This window comes from Artemia franciscana, chromosome 9, assembly GCF_032884065.1.
Source record: "Artemia franciscana chromosome 9, ASM3288406v1, whole genome shotgun sequence".
NCBI lineage: Eukaryota > Metazoa > Arthropoda > Branchiopoda > Anostraca > Artemiidae > Artemia > Artemia franciscana.
In genome coordinates this window covers 8,170,493-8,187,626 of record NC_088871.1, presented here as the reverse complement: position 1 = coordinate 8,187,626, position 17,134 = coordinate 8,170,493, and the positions used below count along the sequence as shown (strand labels likewise).

The 17,134-nt window shown below is 33.5% G+C and overlaps 1 protein-coding gene across 1 annotated transcript in view; it reads left to right on the top strand.

The window, feature by feature from the left end:
• Window positions 1-15,162, top strand: part of LOC136030953 (beta-hexosaminidase subunit alpha-like) — a 216,706-nt gene extending 201,544 nt beyond the window's left edge. The window contains exons 7-8 of the mRNA XM_065710094.1: window positions 9,932-10,157; window positions 13,996-15,162. Of these exons, the coding sequence (XP_065566166.1) occupies window positions 9,932-10,157; window positions 13,996-14,364 (595 nt within the window). The 3' untranslated portion in view covers window positions 14,365-15,162. The remainder of the gene's footprint in view (window positions 1-9,931; window positions 10,158-13,995) is intronic.
• The last annotated feature ends 1,972 nt before the right edge of the window (window positions 15,163-17,134 follow it).

Genomic DNA, 17,134 nt, shown 5'->3' with positions numbered 1-17,134 from the left:
TTGGTGTCATTGTCATGCGTGTTCTTGTGTGTTCTTTCTTCATCATCAGAAGTAGGGTATTACAGGGATACGTTGTTACACCTAAGCTCTTTCATAACTGTGTCGTTAACCACATACTTGACAAGACTCACCGTGTTCATCCTTCTGGTGTCATTGTTATTTGTGTTCTTGTGTGTTCTTCCTTTATCATCAGAAGTAGGGTATGATAGGGATGCGTGGTTGTACCTCAGCTGTTTCATGAGTGTGTCATTGACCACATACTTAACAAGACTCGCCGTGTTCATCCTTTTGGTGTCATTGTCATGTGTGTTCTTGTGTGTTCTTCCTTCATCGTCAGAAGAAGGGTATTATAGGGATGCGTTGTTGTACCTAAGTTCTTTCGTAACTGTGTCGTTGACCAAATACTTGACAAAACTCGCCGTGTTCATCCTTTTGGTGTCATTGTCATGTGTGTTCTTGTGTGTTCTTCCTTCATTATCAGAAGTAGGGTATTACAGGGATGCGTTGTTGTACCTAAGCTCTTTCATAACTGTGTCGTTGACCACATACTTGACAAGACTCACCGTGTTCATCCTTTTGGTGTCATTTTTGTTTGTGTTCTTGTGTGTTCTTCATTCATCCTCAGATGTAGGGTATGATAGGGATGGGTTGTTGTACCTAAGCTGTTTTATAACTGTGTCATTGACCACATACTTAACAAGACTCGCCGTATACATCCTTTTGGCGTCATTCATTCTACGGGTGCTCTATCTGATATTGATTTTGCAAACGATTAGCTCTAGTCCACTAGCGACAATATACCCCAACTTAGTTCTGCACTCGAGACGCTCTCCTCCACAGCTTGCAGAATTGGGATGCGCATAAACTTGGAGAAACCACAGTTCATTTTCATAGAAAAGACGGCGTCGAGATCTCCATCAGCTGTTGAAATTGATTGCACTATCGATGAATTAACATTAAGGCAGTTCACGCATCTCGGGTCAGTTATCCTCCTATGGTATACTTGAAATGGAAATCCGATTTAGAATAGTCAAGGCAAACCTCTTATTTGGACGGCTGCTGAGAGCAGTTTTCCACAGGCAGCTACTTAGTCGCCATACCAAACCTAAGATCTAGAATGACTCTGTTCCAAGCCTCCCTCTGTTCTTGGCAGGGACTTGACGGCCGATAAAAGAGTCTTAGATGATGAAAATTTTATGACTTGTTTACGAAAATTTAACTTATTAACAAAATTTTATTCTGCAAAATTTAACGTTTCAGAGTGGTTTACAGGGTATGGAACCCAGAAATTCTCTAGTCCTTCAACCCCCCTGTGTGAGTACTTGGCTACGAAAAAATACATTCTGGAATACGAGTTAAACCAGAAATATATTCAACGGCAAAACATATAATTAGAAAAACATAGTATTACACAGAAATACTTTAAACAAAACACAGAGATGTGTGCTTATCGCACAAAAATATATAAAATATATTACACAAAGAATAGATTCTGTACTGTTTAAGGATACAAGAAAAATAAAACTTAGGAGGGAACGTAAATATAATTTTGCAGTGGAAACTGTCTAAAAGCAAAAAAGAAAAACACACAAATTTTACTGATGAAACTATATCCTAAATCAAAGGTTGTATCAGACATGCCTAAACACATTTAGCTTAAAGGTAATGGCTTAAAGGTAGCTTTAAGAGGTAGTAATACTTCGGCTAGTTTTTTAAATTCTGGAAAGGATTGAATTTCCGTAGAGCAACAAAGTGGGGTTTATAAAATCTCATGTACTTGTGGAAGCTCTTATGTAGGACGCACTAACCAGAATTTAATAATGAGATTGCTACAACATCGTAATTCTATTTCATCGTCTTTAAAGCAAAATACCACACCTGAAGATTTCACGTCGGCCCTTTCGGAACATATTTATAATTATCCAAATTATTTTGTTTTGTTTGAAAATGTTTCTTTGATTTCTAGGGACCAAGTTTTAAAGCAAATTTTCAGGGAAACAATCGAAATTAAAAAATTTCTATTCAAGAATGATTCCAAAATCGGAGATACAGGTGAATTCGGATTGAATTCAATTTATGATAATTTACTGATAAGGTTTGGTATGGCGTTCATTAGATAAATCTAATGAACCGGAACCAAACAGGTCAAGGAGATTTGCTTCCGCTGTTGCATTGAAAAAAAATAAAAGCAATAAACTATATGTAATTAGTTTATTAGGTATAAATTTTGTTTGTTTTTATTCATGTCTTTTAGTTTTACTGCTGATGATGAACACTGTATATGTGTTCGAAATATCCAGTTAAAATATTTTATATCTGTTCACTGTCAGTTAAAAGGTTCCATCCCTATTTTGAATTGTTTTACTTTCGTCATGGAAAGGCAATGTGGTCTTCGAAGTTATCTAGATCAGACTTTTATTCTTATTTTTATACAGAAAACAGCTGGAGGGTATTTTGACGGAAATATTTGCTTAGATCTTGTTTTTTTACTGGGTGTGATTTTTTTTTCTACATATTACATGACTTTGTTTTTGCTTGTATTAGGTTTTAGCACGTATCTTTACTTTTCTTTAAACTTCTTCTTAGAAATACTTTAACAAAAGAATAACGATAATAAAAAAAAATAATGCTTTTACAATGTCAGTCTTACTCTACCTTAAGCATTTGCTCGTTAATATTGCCAGCGTAGAGGGAACTAGACTTCGGTGTCGTTAAATATGTTGTGGACGAGGATTAAAGCTTCAGTGGGGTTAATCTTTCAGGAAGTAAGTTGACTTCAGATGACGTCTGCCCATGTGAAGGGTGGGTCTTCCTCTGCGGCACTTCCAGACATTTGCAAAAAGGTCAAAGTTGGAAATGACTCGGTCAGATGTGTGAGTGGGCAGACGGAGTCAATGCCAACGCAGTGAACTGAGACTCCTGATTGAGTTTCAGCAAGAGCCTTATGAAATTGGCACCAATCTGCTAATTTTATCAGCATATTTTATGTTGGAATGTATCCTCATTTTCGTGTTGTCGGCATTTTTTTATTTTATTTTATTTTTTATTCTCACAAATAAAAAACTTATGACAAGGTTCACTTAACCTGTGTTTTTTAGCTGTATTTAAACTCACCGAACATTAAAAAAAGAAAAAAAAGTTTTCAACATTAAAATCTAAAATGATAAAACAAACATCAGCATAAAATAAAACCATCAGAAACCTCCAAATAGCAACTTTTCTTTTCTCTTTTTCTCTCACAAAAGAACAGGATAAAATATTTTGAAATTTTTAAACACGCTCTAGGTGAAATACTACTACTACCAACCATTCACTGAATCAGCACCAAGCCGCCTGAGGCCAACAGTGCTACGCTTGCTCTTCCTTCATCCCAGTCTATTCAAAGCCACCCTCTTAACACGCTCCTAAGACGTTCCAATTTTCGTTTAATTTCTCCTTATGACGCCCTCCCGCCCATTCGGGGACTACCCGCTTTTTCTTTGCCCTAGACGGCTGGTTAAGGAAGACAGTCCTTTTGGCTAATCTGTCCTTCACCCTTAGAACGTGTCCTAGCCATCTCATCGTTTCTTTCCTTATCCACTAGAATGTGGGATTGAACCAGATTTCTCATACAACTTACTATTAGAAATACGGTCAGTCAATCGGGTGCCCAAAACAATTCGTATGCAATTTGTCTGGAAAACATCTAGCAACTCTCCTTCCGTTTTTTGGAACGCTCATGCTTCAGAACCATACTGTCACCACTTTAACGTTCAATATCCCAATCTTGATTTGCAGACTTATCTTCTTAGTCGTTCCAACTTCTTTTCAACTGTGAAAAAGACCCTGGGCCTTGGCTATTCTGCTTTTAGAATCTTCACTGCATCCACCGTCTTTATTAACAATACTGCCTAGGTAAGTGAAGCTATCGACTTGTTCGATTCTCTCGTTCCTCAACATCACCTCTTCAGCATCACTTATTCCTAGTCGCAGCGACTTATTCTTTTTGACACTAGTTTTTAAACCTATTCTTGCACCCTGAACTCGTAAAGCCTCTAAGAAACTCATTAATTTTGCTAACATATTCATCTAGGATACTTTAATCATCAGCATTATCTAAGTCCAGGAGAGTTTTGCTTCCCCGTTTGGTTCCATGTTCTCCTATTGCCTTTTCTGTGTTCCTTAGGACAAAGTAAATCAAAATGATCCATATAAATGGGAATAGAACGCTACCCTGCTTAACTTATGATTTAGCACGAAGCCCGCTACTAACCTCATTTGCTACCCTAAAAGCAGTAATGTTATTCCCATACACAACACTAATTACTCAATTGAAATAACTCACATAGTATTGCATCATCAGAATATTTTATAAATAGAATGATTCCGGAAATATAGAAATGAGTGAGAAACGCGATAAGCTGTTGCAGTGGTGGATCCAGGGGGCACCTCCTCCCTTAGGTTGTGGTGAATTTGGAGTTGTGGCCGCTTACTCTGGTTGGGGTTGGGATAAAATTTATTTTTTGTAATCGGTTTTTAATAGTTGAGTTATTATTAAGTTTTTAAGTATTAACACTGTTTCTTTTTGCTTAAAATTTGAAACAAAGTGTCAGTTACTTTGTGTGGTCTCTGTTAGATTTGACTGATGACGTATACCGCCTAAAAGTATTTAATTTGTTTTTGCTTTACCAAGGGAATATGTCCCTATTACCGCAAAAGCCAACTGGGAGGCGAAAATCTTCATTTTGGAATAACGAGGGGGAACATTTAAAATCCTAACTTCATTAGGCTGTCGAAATGATACTTAAGGATTGTACTGTCACAACGAGGCTGAAAAACTTAATATTAAAACTTCTTTATTCAAAAATTTGTTTTTGAGTCTTTCTAAGGCACAGAGACGAGGAAATATATATATCATTACTATTTTTTGCTTTTATAAAATTTGGGTTTGCTTTTTGTTGCGAAGCGGGGTGGTTTTTACAACTTTTGCTGGTTTTTTTTTTGGGGGGGGGGGGCTGCTTGTAATAGAAAGTAAATATATGAAAAGTGCAAACATATTACTAATTTACTTTTTGGATTTCGGTAACAAGTGGTGGCCAGTTTACTGCCAAATTTCATCTAATCAAAGCTCTGCATTATATGACATACCACCTCCTCTGATCATCCTAAAACATTAAAGGAAAGGCAAAACTCTTTAGAAATATCTGAACTTTAATAAACGTTCTTATAAGTATACACTTAAAATTAAGTATACGAGTGTGCTCAACAGACATATCGAGATTTAAATGTTTGAATTGAACATCTAGAAATTTCAATATTAGAAAAAAAATTAAAAATCCAGCCTAACTGGAAACCTTGAGAATTTAAATCATATCAAATACCAAAATAACAAAAACGTAATTATTTATGTTTTAAGGGGTATCCCGAATCATATACTAAGTTTAAAGCACGTGCATACATGCATCTTTATTAGGGTTCATATATTTCTAACGATTTTGGTTTTTTATTCGAATACTTTGAGATGAATAGAAGAGGAAATACTAAAGAAGAACTTTGAACTGACACGACTCTAGACTGACAGCACTAGCCATTATAAACGTTCACCAAAATATTGACATCGATCATGTAATAGATAGATATGGCGGGAGTAGAAAGAGAAAATAGACTTTTGCTTATAAAATTTTGAATTCTCTAATTTAAGCAAAATATATCTAACTTTAATCAGAGGGAAGATGCGTTACATTGTTATGAAAAGCAAAATTTTGATGAGTAAATTTTCGAGATTTTTTTCAAAGCAGATACTGTTTAAAAAAACATTTTAAAGAGTAATAGTGATTGGTTCTTGAACTATTGCCTATACTTAAAACCCTCGTTTTAAGTGTCTTCTATGCATTTCTATCTCTTTCTTCAATGTTTCTTTGTACCTCCCTAAATGAACTAGTATTTAATGTTTAATATTTTACGCATATACTCTAGTATCTCAATCGTCATTTTCTACTCTTCATTGCCATCATTATTACTGAGCGATGCCATATAGTTATGGACGCCTCAATCGGCGTTCGTAAAGTTGGTAAAGTCGTTCGCAAAGTGTGTTTCCGTAAAGTTTTCACCGCTCATATGAGCCTTGTACTTTACGTGCGTTTTGAGCATCAAATTATTCAAATTTCTGAAGCATTTCATATTTCGGAGAAAAAGTTTTGAAGAAATAAGGAGTTTGGAGTGTGAGTATAGTTTAATGAGGCATAAGAGCTTGTTACATATTCTGTTTTCAGGATCAATTATATCAAGATTCCCTGGTTTTTCCTATTTTCTTGTGAAGTTGAGAGTGTTTTCAATGCAGGTCCTGTCTCTGTGTTTTCCTTGAGAAGACTGGTATATGACAGGCTTTTCTCGGACTAGAGAAATGAGCATATCTTAAGTTTCCTTATTCCACATTTCCAAATCTGTTTAAAAGTTTTGCTCAGAACTCTTTCTCTATTGGTCAACTTTATGAAATTTACGAAAAAAGTTAACTAAAGTTTAACTTTAATGCTTGGTCACGTAAAGGCTTACGGAAGGTTAACGAAGCAACTTTACGAACTTTACGAACGGCTTTACGAACTTTACCAACGCCGTCTGAGCCGTCCTTTAGGCGACATACTAAATGGTTTTACCTATATAAACAGTCACAAAGAATGCATGACTCCAAATGATGGTTCAAGACCAATTTTTTCGACAATAGGAAACTTTGATCACTCGCTATAGTGGTCAAAAGTACAAAGGCTAAAATTTATGAAGAATATATTGAACATCATATTTTTTGTAGTTGGTGAGCAGCTTTTTATTTTTTTTTTATGGCTGAAAGGTTTTTATAACTTACTATTTATATATCAATATTTTTACATCGTTTAACTTCAACAGATTTATTGGAGCTTTAATCCTCGCCAGATTTCATATTAAATTTACGACCATTTCCACTACCTACCTAGGACGTAGAATTGTTGACACTTTATTTAAATTGCTGGTATTTTTTTTTTGTTCGCAAGTTTATTTGAGCAACTTAATTATGCACCACCACCCCCCCCCCGCTAAGAAAAATCTTGGGTCCACCCTGAGCTGTTGCAATTGAATCTTGTTTATGTGTTATCACTTACCATGTTAAGTGAGAAGATATTTCCATGGCGAAATTTTTCATGGGTGAAAGAAATTTTTCATAGAGGGGAAGCCGGATTTCTCAGCATTATCTAAAAAACGATCAGAAATAATATTTTAAAAAACGCTAAAGTTTTTTTAGTACTATTAAAGGTGCTATTTATTCTAATCAAATGATCTTTGAGATCCAGAAGTCATTCTTAAAGAATAGGGACGAAATTCGAACGTTAGCCCAAGGACTGAGGTATTGACGAAGGGGTGATCCCCCTCATATACGTAATGATACATTAATGATTCATTTTAATTTTTATGTTGCTCCTTATTTTCAGCTAAAAAAATTTATATATATATATATATATATATATATATATATATATATATATATATATATATATATATATATATATATATATATATATATATATATAATATATATATATATATATATATATATATGCATATATATATATATATATATATATATTTATATATATATATATATATATATATATATATATATATATATATATTATATATATATATATATATATATCTTATATATATATATATATATATATATATATATATATATATATATATATATATATATATATATATATATATATATATATGTATATATATATGTATATATATGCATATATATATACATATATATAAATTTTTATATATATATATATATATATATATATATATATATATATATATATATATATATATATATATATAAATTTATATAAATATATATATATATATATATATATATATATATATATATATATATATATATATATATATATATATATATATATATATACTAGTTGGTGGGGGCGCTTCGCCCCCCCCCCAAGCCCCCCCCCCCGCGCGTAAGTCGTTACGCGCCATATTAGTTACGAGCCATTGTAGTTGTGTCCCTGTGTACCACTTATGAATATAGATAGATTTATATATGTGTTTTCAACTACGTAAAACTTGCGAATATACAACATTCTTGGCTTTCCCATTGTCTGTGCATATACAAAGCCTTATGTACTTATAATGACGTCATATGCAAACGCCCCCCCCCAGCCCCCCCGCGCGCGTAAGTATATATATGTTTTTAACTACGTAAAACTTGCGAATATAAAACATAGTTCGATGTCCCATTATCTGTGCATATAAATAGATTGTCAGGTTTGCCGACTCTTGAACATGCAACATAAAATTGTCCATGGGAAAAACAATCCGTATTCAGATCTATACCTGATTATTCTAATGATTGCCCTTGAGCTTTGTTGATGGTGATTGCTAATCGAACATTCCCTGTGTCCCCGTCGTGATTTATATATCTCCCTGCGCCCCAGGCATCCCCCTTGTAGTTGTGTCCCTGTGTCCCGGTCGTCATTTATATTCCCAGTATCCCGGTCGTCATTTGTGTCCCGGTGTCCCGGTCTGTAACTTATCTTTGAGTGTCCCGGTCGTCATTTATATCTCCCGGTCGTTATTTGTGTCCCAGTGTCCCAGTGTCCCAGTCTGTAATTTCTCTTTGAGTGTCCCGGTCGTCATTTATATTCCCTGTGTCCCGGTTTTTAGTTTTCTTTTTCTCCTTTATTTTTCAGTTTTTTCCTTTTTTTGTTTTTTTTTTCTTTTTCAGTTTTTAGTTTTTTTAGTTTTTTTATTTGTTTTTGTTTTTTCTTTTTAGTTTTTTTTGTAGTTTTTACCTTTTTTTAGTTTTTTTTAGTTTTTTTTCTTTTTTAGTTTTTAGTTTTTTACCTTTTTTTAGTTTTTTTTCAGTTTTTTAGCTATTTTAGTTTTTTTAGTATTTTCTTTTTAGTTTTTTCTTGTAGTTTTTCCTCGGCACGCTTTCTTTTCTTACTTTCTCTATCAGCCGCAAGTTTTTTGGCATAGACTCTTTGAGCAGCTTCCTCGGCTGTTGCCATTGTAGGTTCTTCAGTCATTTTACAATTAAACATTTTTCTGTCCACGATCTTCTTACAATTAAAAATTTGTCTTTGAACAATTTTCTTAAATACCTTTAATGACGTCATCGACAAAACAAACATGACGACAACTAACTTCATGACAACATGGTGACATGACTTCAATCGACAGACCCACAGACAACTTATTTATATATATATATATATATATACATATAAATATATATATATATATATATATATATATATATATATATATATATATATATATATATATATATATATATATATATATATATATATATATATATATATATATATATATATATATATATATATATATATATATATATATATATATATATATATAATATTTGTATATTCATATATATATTCTTCAATTACGAGAAATCATCATTGGGTAAAACGCAAGCTAGAATCTTTACTTTTTCAACCTCCTTGAAATTGTTTGTTTTTGAAATCATGATATAAATGCCTGTGATATATATAAATGCTGTCATATAATTGAATCATTTTATGCGTTAGCTACGGGTTTTACTTGTTTCACATTATTTTTTTAAGTAAACTGACTATTTGTTAGTTTTGTTTTTGAGAATTGTTGTTGAAATAAAATCTTAGACTATCTTACAAAAAAAAAATTGTAAGCTATGGTTGTAACTCAAGTTAAATGCTACTTGTGTTGCTTTATGTTAATAATAAACTAATGTCAGTATAATATTCCTTTTATTTGCTGATATCAGTATAATGTTCCCTTTATTTGAAACCAGGCTAGGATGCGAAGTACCTTGGGCAAATTCATATGATCTTTCCGTTTCTTTATGTCTTTTAACTGAGCTTTAGTTGACTTTGATTGGATATTACAGGGCAAGTAATCCTCACATCGTGGACTTTATGAAACGGAATGGTTTTGTTGGAAATTATAGCCGACTAGAGCAGTTCTATATGCAAAAGCTCACTGATATTGTTGACAGTTTACAAAAAGGCTATATTGTGTGGCAAGAAGTGTTTGACAACAATGTTGAGCTGGCAAATGATACCGTTATTCACGTTTGGAAAGGTGAAGATCTTTACTCAAAGGAAATGGCAAAGGTTGGTTTCGATTTTTTCTTTTTTGATGGGTCTTTTAATCTGTTTTTGCTGTCAAAACAAAATATGCTAAGCTAGTATGCTTAGTATCCTTTAGTCATAGGTCGTGAGTATATTCTACCAGATGTTATAGTGAAACACGTACCAGCTTTATAGACGAATTTTTGATTTTGTACCTCTGTTGATCTCCAATGGCTGAGAGATAAAATGAAGTGCTTATAGGACATTTTGTCATTTTGATAAGTGTGTGTAGCTGTGATTGCACAGGTGGCCTATATCTGCTATAAGCAATTTGTAGTAATAGTAGTAATAGTTAGGAAAACTCATGTTGCAGGCAATCAAATTTATCTTTTCTAATTTCAAAGAGCCATGCCTTTAGTTTGTATTGCGATTGGTCAGTCCTTACGTATCATAGTTTAAATCTCTGGACAGAGGCGTGTTTTTCAAGCTAATATATAATGTATTTATCCAATATGGTTGTATTTTCTGTCAGCTATCGAAATAAGATTTCTTTATGGGCCACGGAAAAATCTCTCCTTCCCGCTGATTCATTCTCTAGACAATTGACTCCTGGTGAAAATTTACTTCGAACAATTACCCTTAATATCTCCACGTGTAAAATTGAGTCGGCAAAGAGTAAGAAAGACATAAGACGAATTTTGTATAGGAATTCAGGCAAATTCCCCCAGTGTAAAATTTCCCCTGAAAAATTCAATCCCTGGTAACTTCCCTTCCAATGAAAAATTATCCTCGTGGAAAGTCCCATCAGGATAAAATTCGCCCTCTCCCAACAGGAAGATGTGCGCCTACTTTCCAGAGCAAATACTACACGCGTAAACAATGGGATAGTTTTACATCTTAGAGACCTTTCCCCAAGATTTTCTCGTGGCCCATGATATCTCCAAAGACATAGTTTTGCCTTTTTGAGTTTTGCCTTTTTTTAGGTATATAGCCTTTTTGAGGTATAGAAGCTTGTTTCTGATCGGATTCGTTGTAACTTGAAGACGATATTTTGCAATTTTTTAGGTTATAATTTAATTTAACGAAATTGAAAAAAGTTTTAGTTTGGAGCTGTAGTCCTTACCTGTATATATATATCTCCAAATAAGTTGTATATATTTTGGTTGATTCATGGAAATTTTTGGAGTGCTTGTCCATCATCCAAATTCATTAGCAGATCATTTAAAGAAATGTCGTGACATTCATTCTGTCAATCTACGGGTGAACAGTCTTTTCTAAAAATTAGTACATCGTTTCGCTCCCATCATATTCATCAACATGCAAGGTTCCCATCATCGATTATATAACACCGAATTGGAGAATGTTTCTTGATTTAAACAGGTCTTAAAGTGATCTTATAAGAGAAACCATATTCTCTATACAATCACAAAGACGTACTCGTGGAAAATAATGTCAATTTAGTTCTGTTTTCTATCGTAAAAGTTCAGGTGAAATTTTATGACGGAATTTCTAGTAATTTCCCGAGGTCTAAAGAATAAAGTTTAATCCTTGAAAATTTCCAAACTGATGAATTCATTGTTTTGTTCAAGTCAGACAAAGGGACCCAGCGGTGAATTATATGGAATAGATTATAAAAAGATAAAGCGTCCTCATTATTTGAGATATTTACTGAGAGAAAATTATGAATAGCCTCACAGATTAGTATTTTCTAGAAATCAAATGAAGTCATAGAGTGCTAAAAGATTATTAAATTGTGTGATCATTCAGAAGGATTATTCTGATTCTTTTAATTACCAACTTGCTGTTAAGAATTTATTTGAAAATCCTATCTGTTGTACTTTCCAGTAGGGAGATACATCACTTCCTTCTCCTCTAGGCCTCCGCCAACTCTACAATATTTTTATTTATACTCCAAAATGTAATAATAGTTTCTACAATATCTGCTCACTTTAAATTATATTCATATTGCTATACAAAAATGCTGTTTTGTTTGCTAGTCAAAAGAATCTTACTTATAAAGAAAATAGAACTCTTAAAGTATATAAACCTGAAAATGTACAAGAAGAATTCATGCCAACTAAATCGACATACAAACAGAAATTTGTTAATAGAAGTTTTATGATAAAATAGATAATTGTAGTCACTATCATAGATAAATATAATTCATAATAATTTTATGATTGTATATAGTTCATTATATAGTTATGTGATATATTTAGTCGTAATTACATAAATTTAATATAATTATATGTGATCAATGCATAATTTATAATAAACAAATATATATAGGAATAAAACAATTATTTACGCCATACAAATAGAATTTTTTTAGGTTTTTTGAACTTAAGCATGGTAGTATAACACTTTTATAACATTCAGATACTGTTTGTTTGCGCATTTATGTATATACCTGTTATAGTCTCTGAAAATCAAAAATAGTGATACTATGAGAATTTTGGGTGAAAATTTTCTCTCTAAAGACAGTGTCAATTTAAAAGTTACCACATTTGCTAATATTATATGATAATGTAAAACTTTCTGAAATGTGCATGATTTCAAACTCTAGACGGTTTCGGATGACCAATGGTTATGTTAAAAGCTTATATCAACTCATTAAGGAACGTGATAAAAAAAAAATTGGATTTTATTCTAAGTTTCAAATATAACTGTGCTCCCCTAATTCTAGTACGCGTAATTACCTACATATAGTACGTAGTATACGATGCCATTCTACACGTTGATGAGTGGCTTTTGACCCCAGAGAAAATACACAAGGTAGATTTTTTGGCCATTGGTGAGTAAAAAATCAACTATTTGTTGGAAAAAAGATTTCACCGTGTAAGTTTTTCGCAACTCAAAACAAACAGACACTCAAAATCACATCAGTGAGGCTACCACGAGCTTCTCATTTCGGCCAGAGTGAGTCTGTCTATTCAGGAGTATACGCAATCCAGTTTTAATAGCTTTAAATGTGTTTAATCTTCAGATTGTGCTTTTAATCCCACTTGAAAGTATTTTAAGAAAAGAAGGAAGCTTGAAATTTTATCAAGGGTTCCTCCTGCAAAGTTCTAAAAAAAACACTAGGTACGCCCTGTAATCAATTTTATTAAATAGTTGGATCGATTAGGAAATATTGTAGTATTGTTCATAAATATGGGATTGATTTTGAAAAAAGGAGACTACTTTTTGTCTTAAAATTATTTCTTCTTGTCAACAACAAAAAGCTAGGAGCACAAGAAAGTGTAGTGGCAACCATGGTGAATTACTTGTATAAATGTATAACGAGTCATAAACGACGTATAGCTGCAAACTGGTAATGTACCACTACTCAAACTAAGCATACATACGGAAGGAAGAGTAAAAATATCTTATAAACTCACTTTCTGATAGCCTACTATTTCGAAGTTTATCACTCTAAATTTCACTTTAAAAACTTATAAAAAAAACTTTTCGCATGCAGATTAATAGCCCGTGGAGATATCATGATTCTTTCATTTTGGCCGGGAATGCTGTGCGTGGTTGGAGGCAAATCATCAAAAGATTCCAATTTTTCTTCCAAATTTATTCCAGTATCCACTTGCAGGTGGGTCGACTCTGGGCGAGCATACAGATTCATAACGCTGACCCCTGCTCCAAACCCCATAAACAGAGACATTAAGACTTGAACCCCTGTCCTTACAGACACAGGACTGCAATTCCGGTGCGCATACGAATCGGCTAGTACGGCTTGAACATCACATTTCAAAACTTCATTGTAAACTTAAAAGCATCTCAAGGCATGTTGTTGTGTCACATATACTGGTTGAGAATCAGTATAGCTAAATGGCTCTGAAATTTTTCCCTGATTTTTAAGACTGAAATTTGTCCCCTGATTTTTTAGGTGACATCAGCAGGATTCCAGGCAATTCTCTCATCTCCTTGGTACCTAAATTATCTTCACTATGGAATTGATTGGCCTCGCTACTACATGGCAGACCCACATAACTTTAGCGGCTCTGATGAACAAAAGCGACTAGTCATCGGTGGAGAAGCATGTATGTGGGGAGAATTTGTTGATAATACGAACGTAATACCGCTAACTTGGCCACGCGCTAGTGTCGTTGCGGAACGACTTTGGTCTGCCAAAACCGTGACGGATGCTAAGAAAGCGGCACCAAGGCTGGAGGAACATCGTTGTCGCATGGTCATTAGGGGATTTAATGTTGAGCCAAGTAACGGAGTTAACTTTTGTCAAGTTGCTTGGGATTGAAAGCTATTGCTTGGTTAGTGAGCTATATGGTTGTTGTATCTGCGCTTCTGAAAATAACATAAAAACACAAAAAACAACATAGAGGGGCTCTGAAAACAACATAAAAACACCAAAAAAATAAATGGGCTCTGAAAACAACATAAAAACACAAAAAACAACATAGAGTGGTTCTGAAAACAACATAAAAACACAAAAAAAACATAAAGAGGTTTCTGAAAACAACATAAAAACAAAAAAAAACAGAGGGGTTTTGAAAGCAACATAAAAATACAAAATAAAAAAATAGAGGGGTCCTGAAAACAATATAAAAACTGTGTTCTCAACTCTTTTCAATAGAAGTTCTGGATAAATTGTTTTGAGACTTATCTGATTAGAAGACAATATAAAAATATTATATAAATTGAAATTCTACCCAGCACCTAAAACTATACGAGAATTCAGACTAACTTTACAACCAGATTAGATCGAAAAAGAAAAGTTGAGGCTATCAGCTTCAATAGATATGCATGAAATCGTCAGAATAAAAATTATACAAAAACCAGAATCTTCAATCACATATATTTTTGAGTTTTGAGAAGTGAGATATGACAATTCTGTTGCTTGCTAGCTACTCAATTTTTATTAGAGTATGGTTTCTCTAGTAAAATCGAAGCAAGCTCTGGTTGGGGAGAGAGGGGCTGTGAGTAAAGGGAATTAGTAGCTCACATAAACTTTAGATCTAGTGTTTCGTTGTTTTGCTTTTGAATCTTAATCCTTTTTTGTGTAGATCAATGTTTCGAATAAATATGTGTATTTCAACCCTGCTTTTTGTTAGAATTTGGAAATAGGATGCTCGAATCAGGTAACTCAAAAAGAAGAATTTGGGTAACTCGATGTCTTCTTTTCTTAAAATGCAAATGATATATGCACTACTCTTAGTGTTGATAATATGATTTAGGTCAAATATAAAATTTTTTGGATAGTGTTTTAATTAACTTCTAAAAAATTTTTGGCTGTACGCCTATTGTCCTGTAGAATTGTCCTGTAAGTCTACTGCTTTTGTGTCACCGTTTGGGATCTCTTATTTCTCATATTTTTAAAATTTGATCTAAAAAAATACTTGGATATAATGATTACTATTATTATTTATTTATTTCTCACGTATACTATATATTATTTATTTCTCGCCTATACCAATACTAATAAGGAGTAACACACAAAAGAAAAAACTACGACTCTCTTCCTCTCTCCCTCTATCTCTTTCTCTCTCCCTCTCCATCACCTTCTCTCCTCCTCTCTGTCACTCTTTCTTTGTTTCTCGCTCTTTCTCCATCTTTTCTATTCTTATGTACAGCTAGTGATTAGAATTTAATAAAGGAATCTGTTTTTGCTCTTTTAAAATGGCATTAAAGAGTCACCGTAAAGCCTAAAACAAACAAAAGATATATTGTGAATAAAAGGCGATGCTACCCCCCTCACCCCTACCCTTCATGGTCAAGTTTCATTAGTGATTTACTGACACAATTTTTGAATACATTAAAACTAGCCAGAGGGTGATTTAAACTGTTTTACTTATCACCTGCTTTTCGAAAAACTTGAGCTGAAGATTGTGTTGTTCAAAGCAAATGCTTATCAATGAGCTCTTACTTTATTAGGGAACTGTGAAAAATATTTCTTTTTCTCCCATTCCTGTCACACCTGTGTTAGCATTCTTAATGGAAACTTCCATTCCTGTGAGCATTCTTAATGGAAACTTCAGGGAAAGTAGTTGAACACTCGCGTAAAGGAAGGGGTACCGAATGGGGGGCAGCCTTACTCATATAGAGAATAAATTCTCTTTGCTCCAAACGTCACTCTTTACTTTTTTACAAAAAATCTAGTTTTTATTTTTTTAACTTATGTTGAGTTTCAGTTGTATATCTAGGATTATCCGAGATATGACGGGGGCTACTAACCCCTCAATCCCTGGTATCCTTATTAGTGTTTAATTTCTGTGTAGCGGTGTTTTGAACAATAGGGCTTTCTTCGAGTATATTTTTTTAAATACATCTGAATTTCCAAAATAAACTATACTTTTTACTAACAGGATGGAGGCTTCCTTCCTTTAGACACAATACTCCACGCTTGTTCTTATATTCACCCCAAATGCCCAAATTTTGGCTATTTGATCCACAGACTGAATCAGATAAGCAATATGTACCGCAGGGGATCGAACCCTAGCGAGATTCGTTCGTAGTAAGACCAAGTCACATGGACCGACTATCATGGACCGGGTCCCAGCGACTAAGAGGTGTCGAAAGATTAGTTTTCCATTAGAAAAGTTGTTTATTCTTACCATTCATCAGCCACTAAGATTAATTAAGACATATTTCCAAGACTACAAGGTTTTCGAGCGATTCAAGCAAAAAACCCATATCATTGATTCTGAAAGAATAGAGCCTGCAGATGGAAGTTGATGGAGCTCAGTTTGGAGGTTGCTGATGCAGAAAAAAAAGAATGATATAGAAAATAATATGGAAGAGAATAGAATGACATAATGGCATATGATATAAAAAAAAAGAATGGCAAAAGTAGAAAGTAGTTTTTTCTGCTTAGGGGCATATGAGAGAACAAAAAGAACCGCCCAAATATTGAAACTTTGAGTGTATTTGACAGCACTGATGATGCTAGCTCTGATTATTTGAAGTTGCTTTGTATTAAAAAGGAGCCACCTAGATTTCCATTTCTTCAGAACATTCTGTTGGCTCTTGCGAGTAAAGGGTCAACAGAAGCAAAAAGACTTGCGATTAAG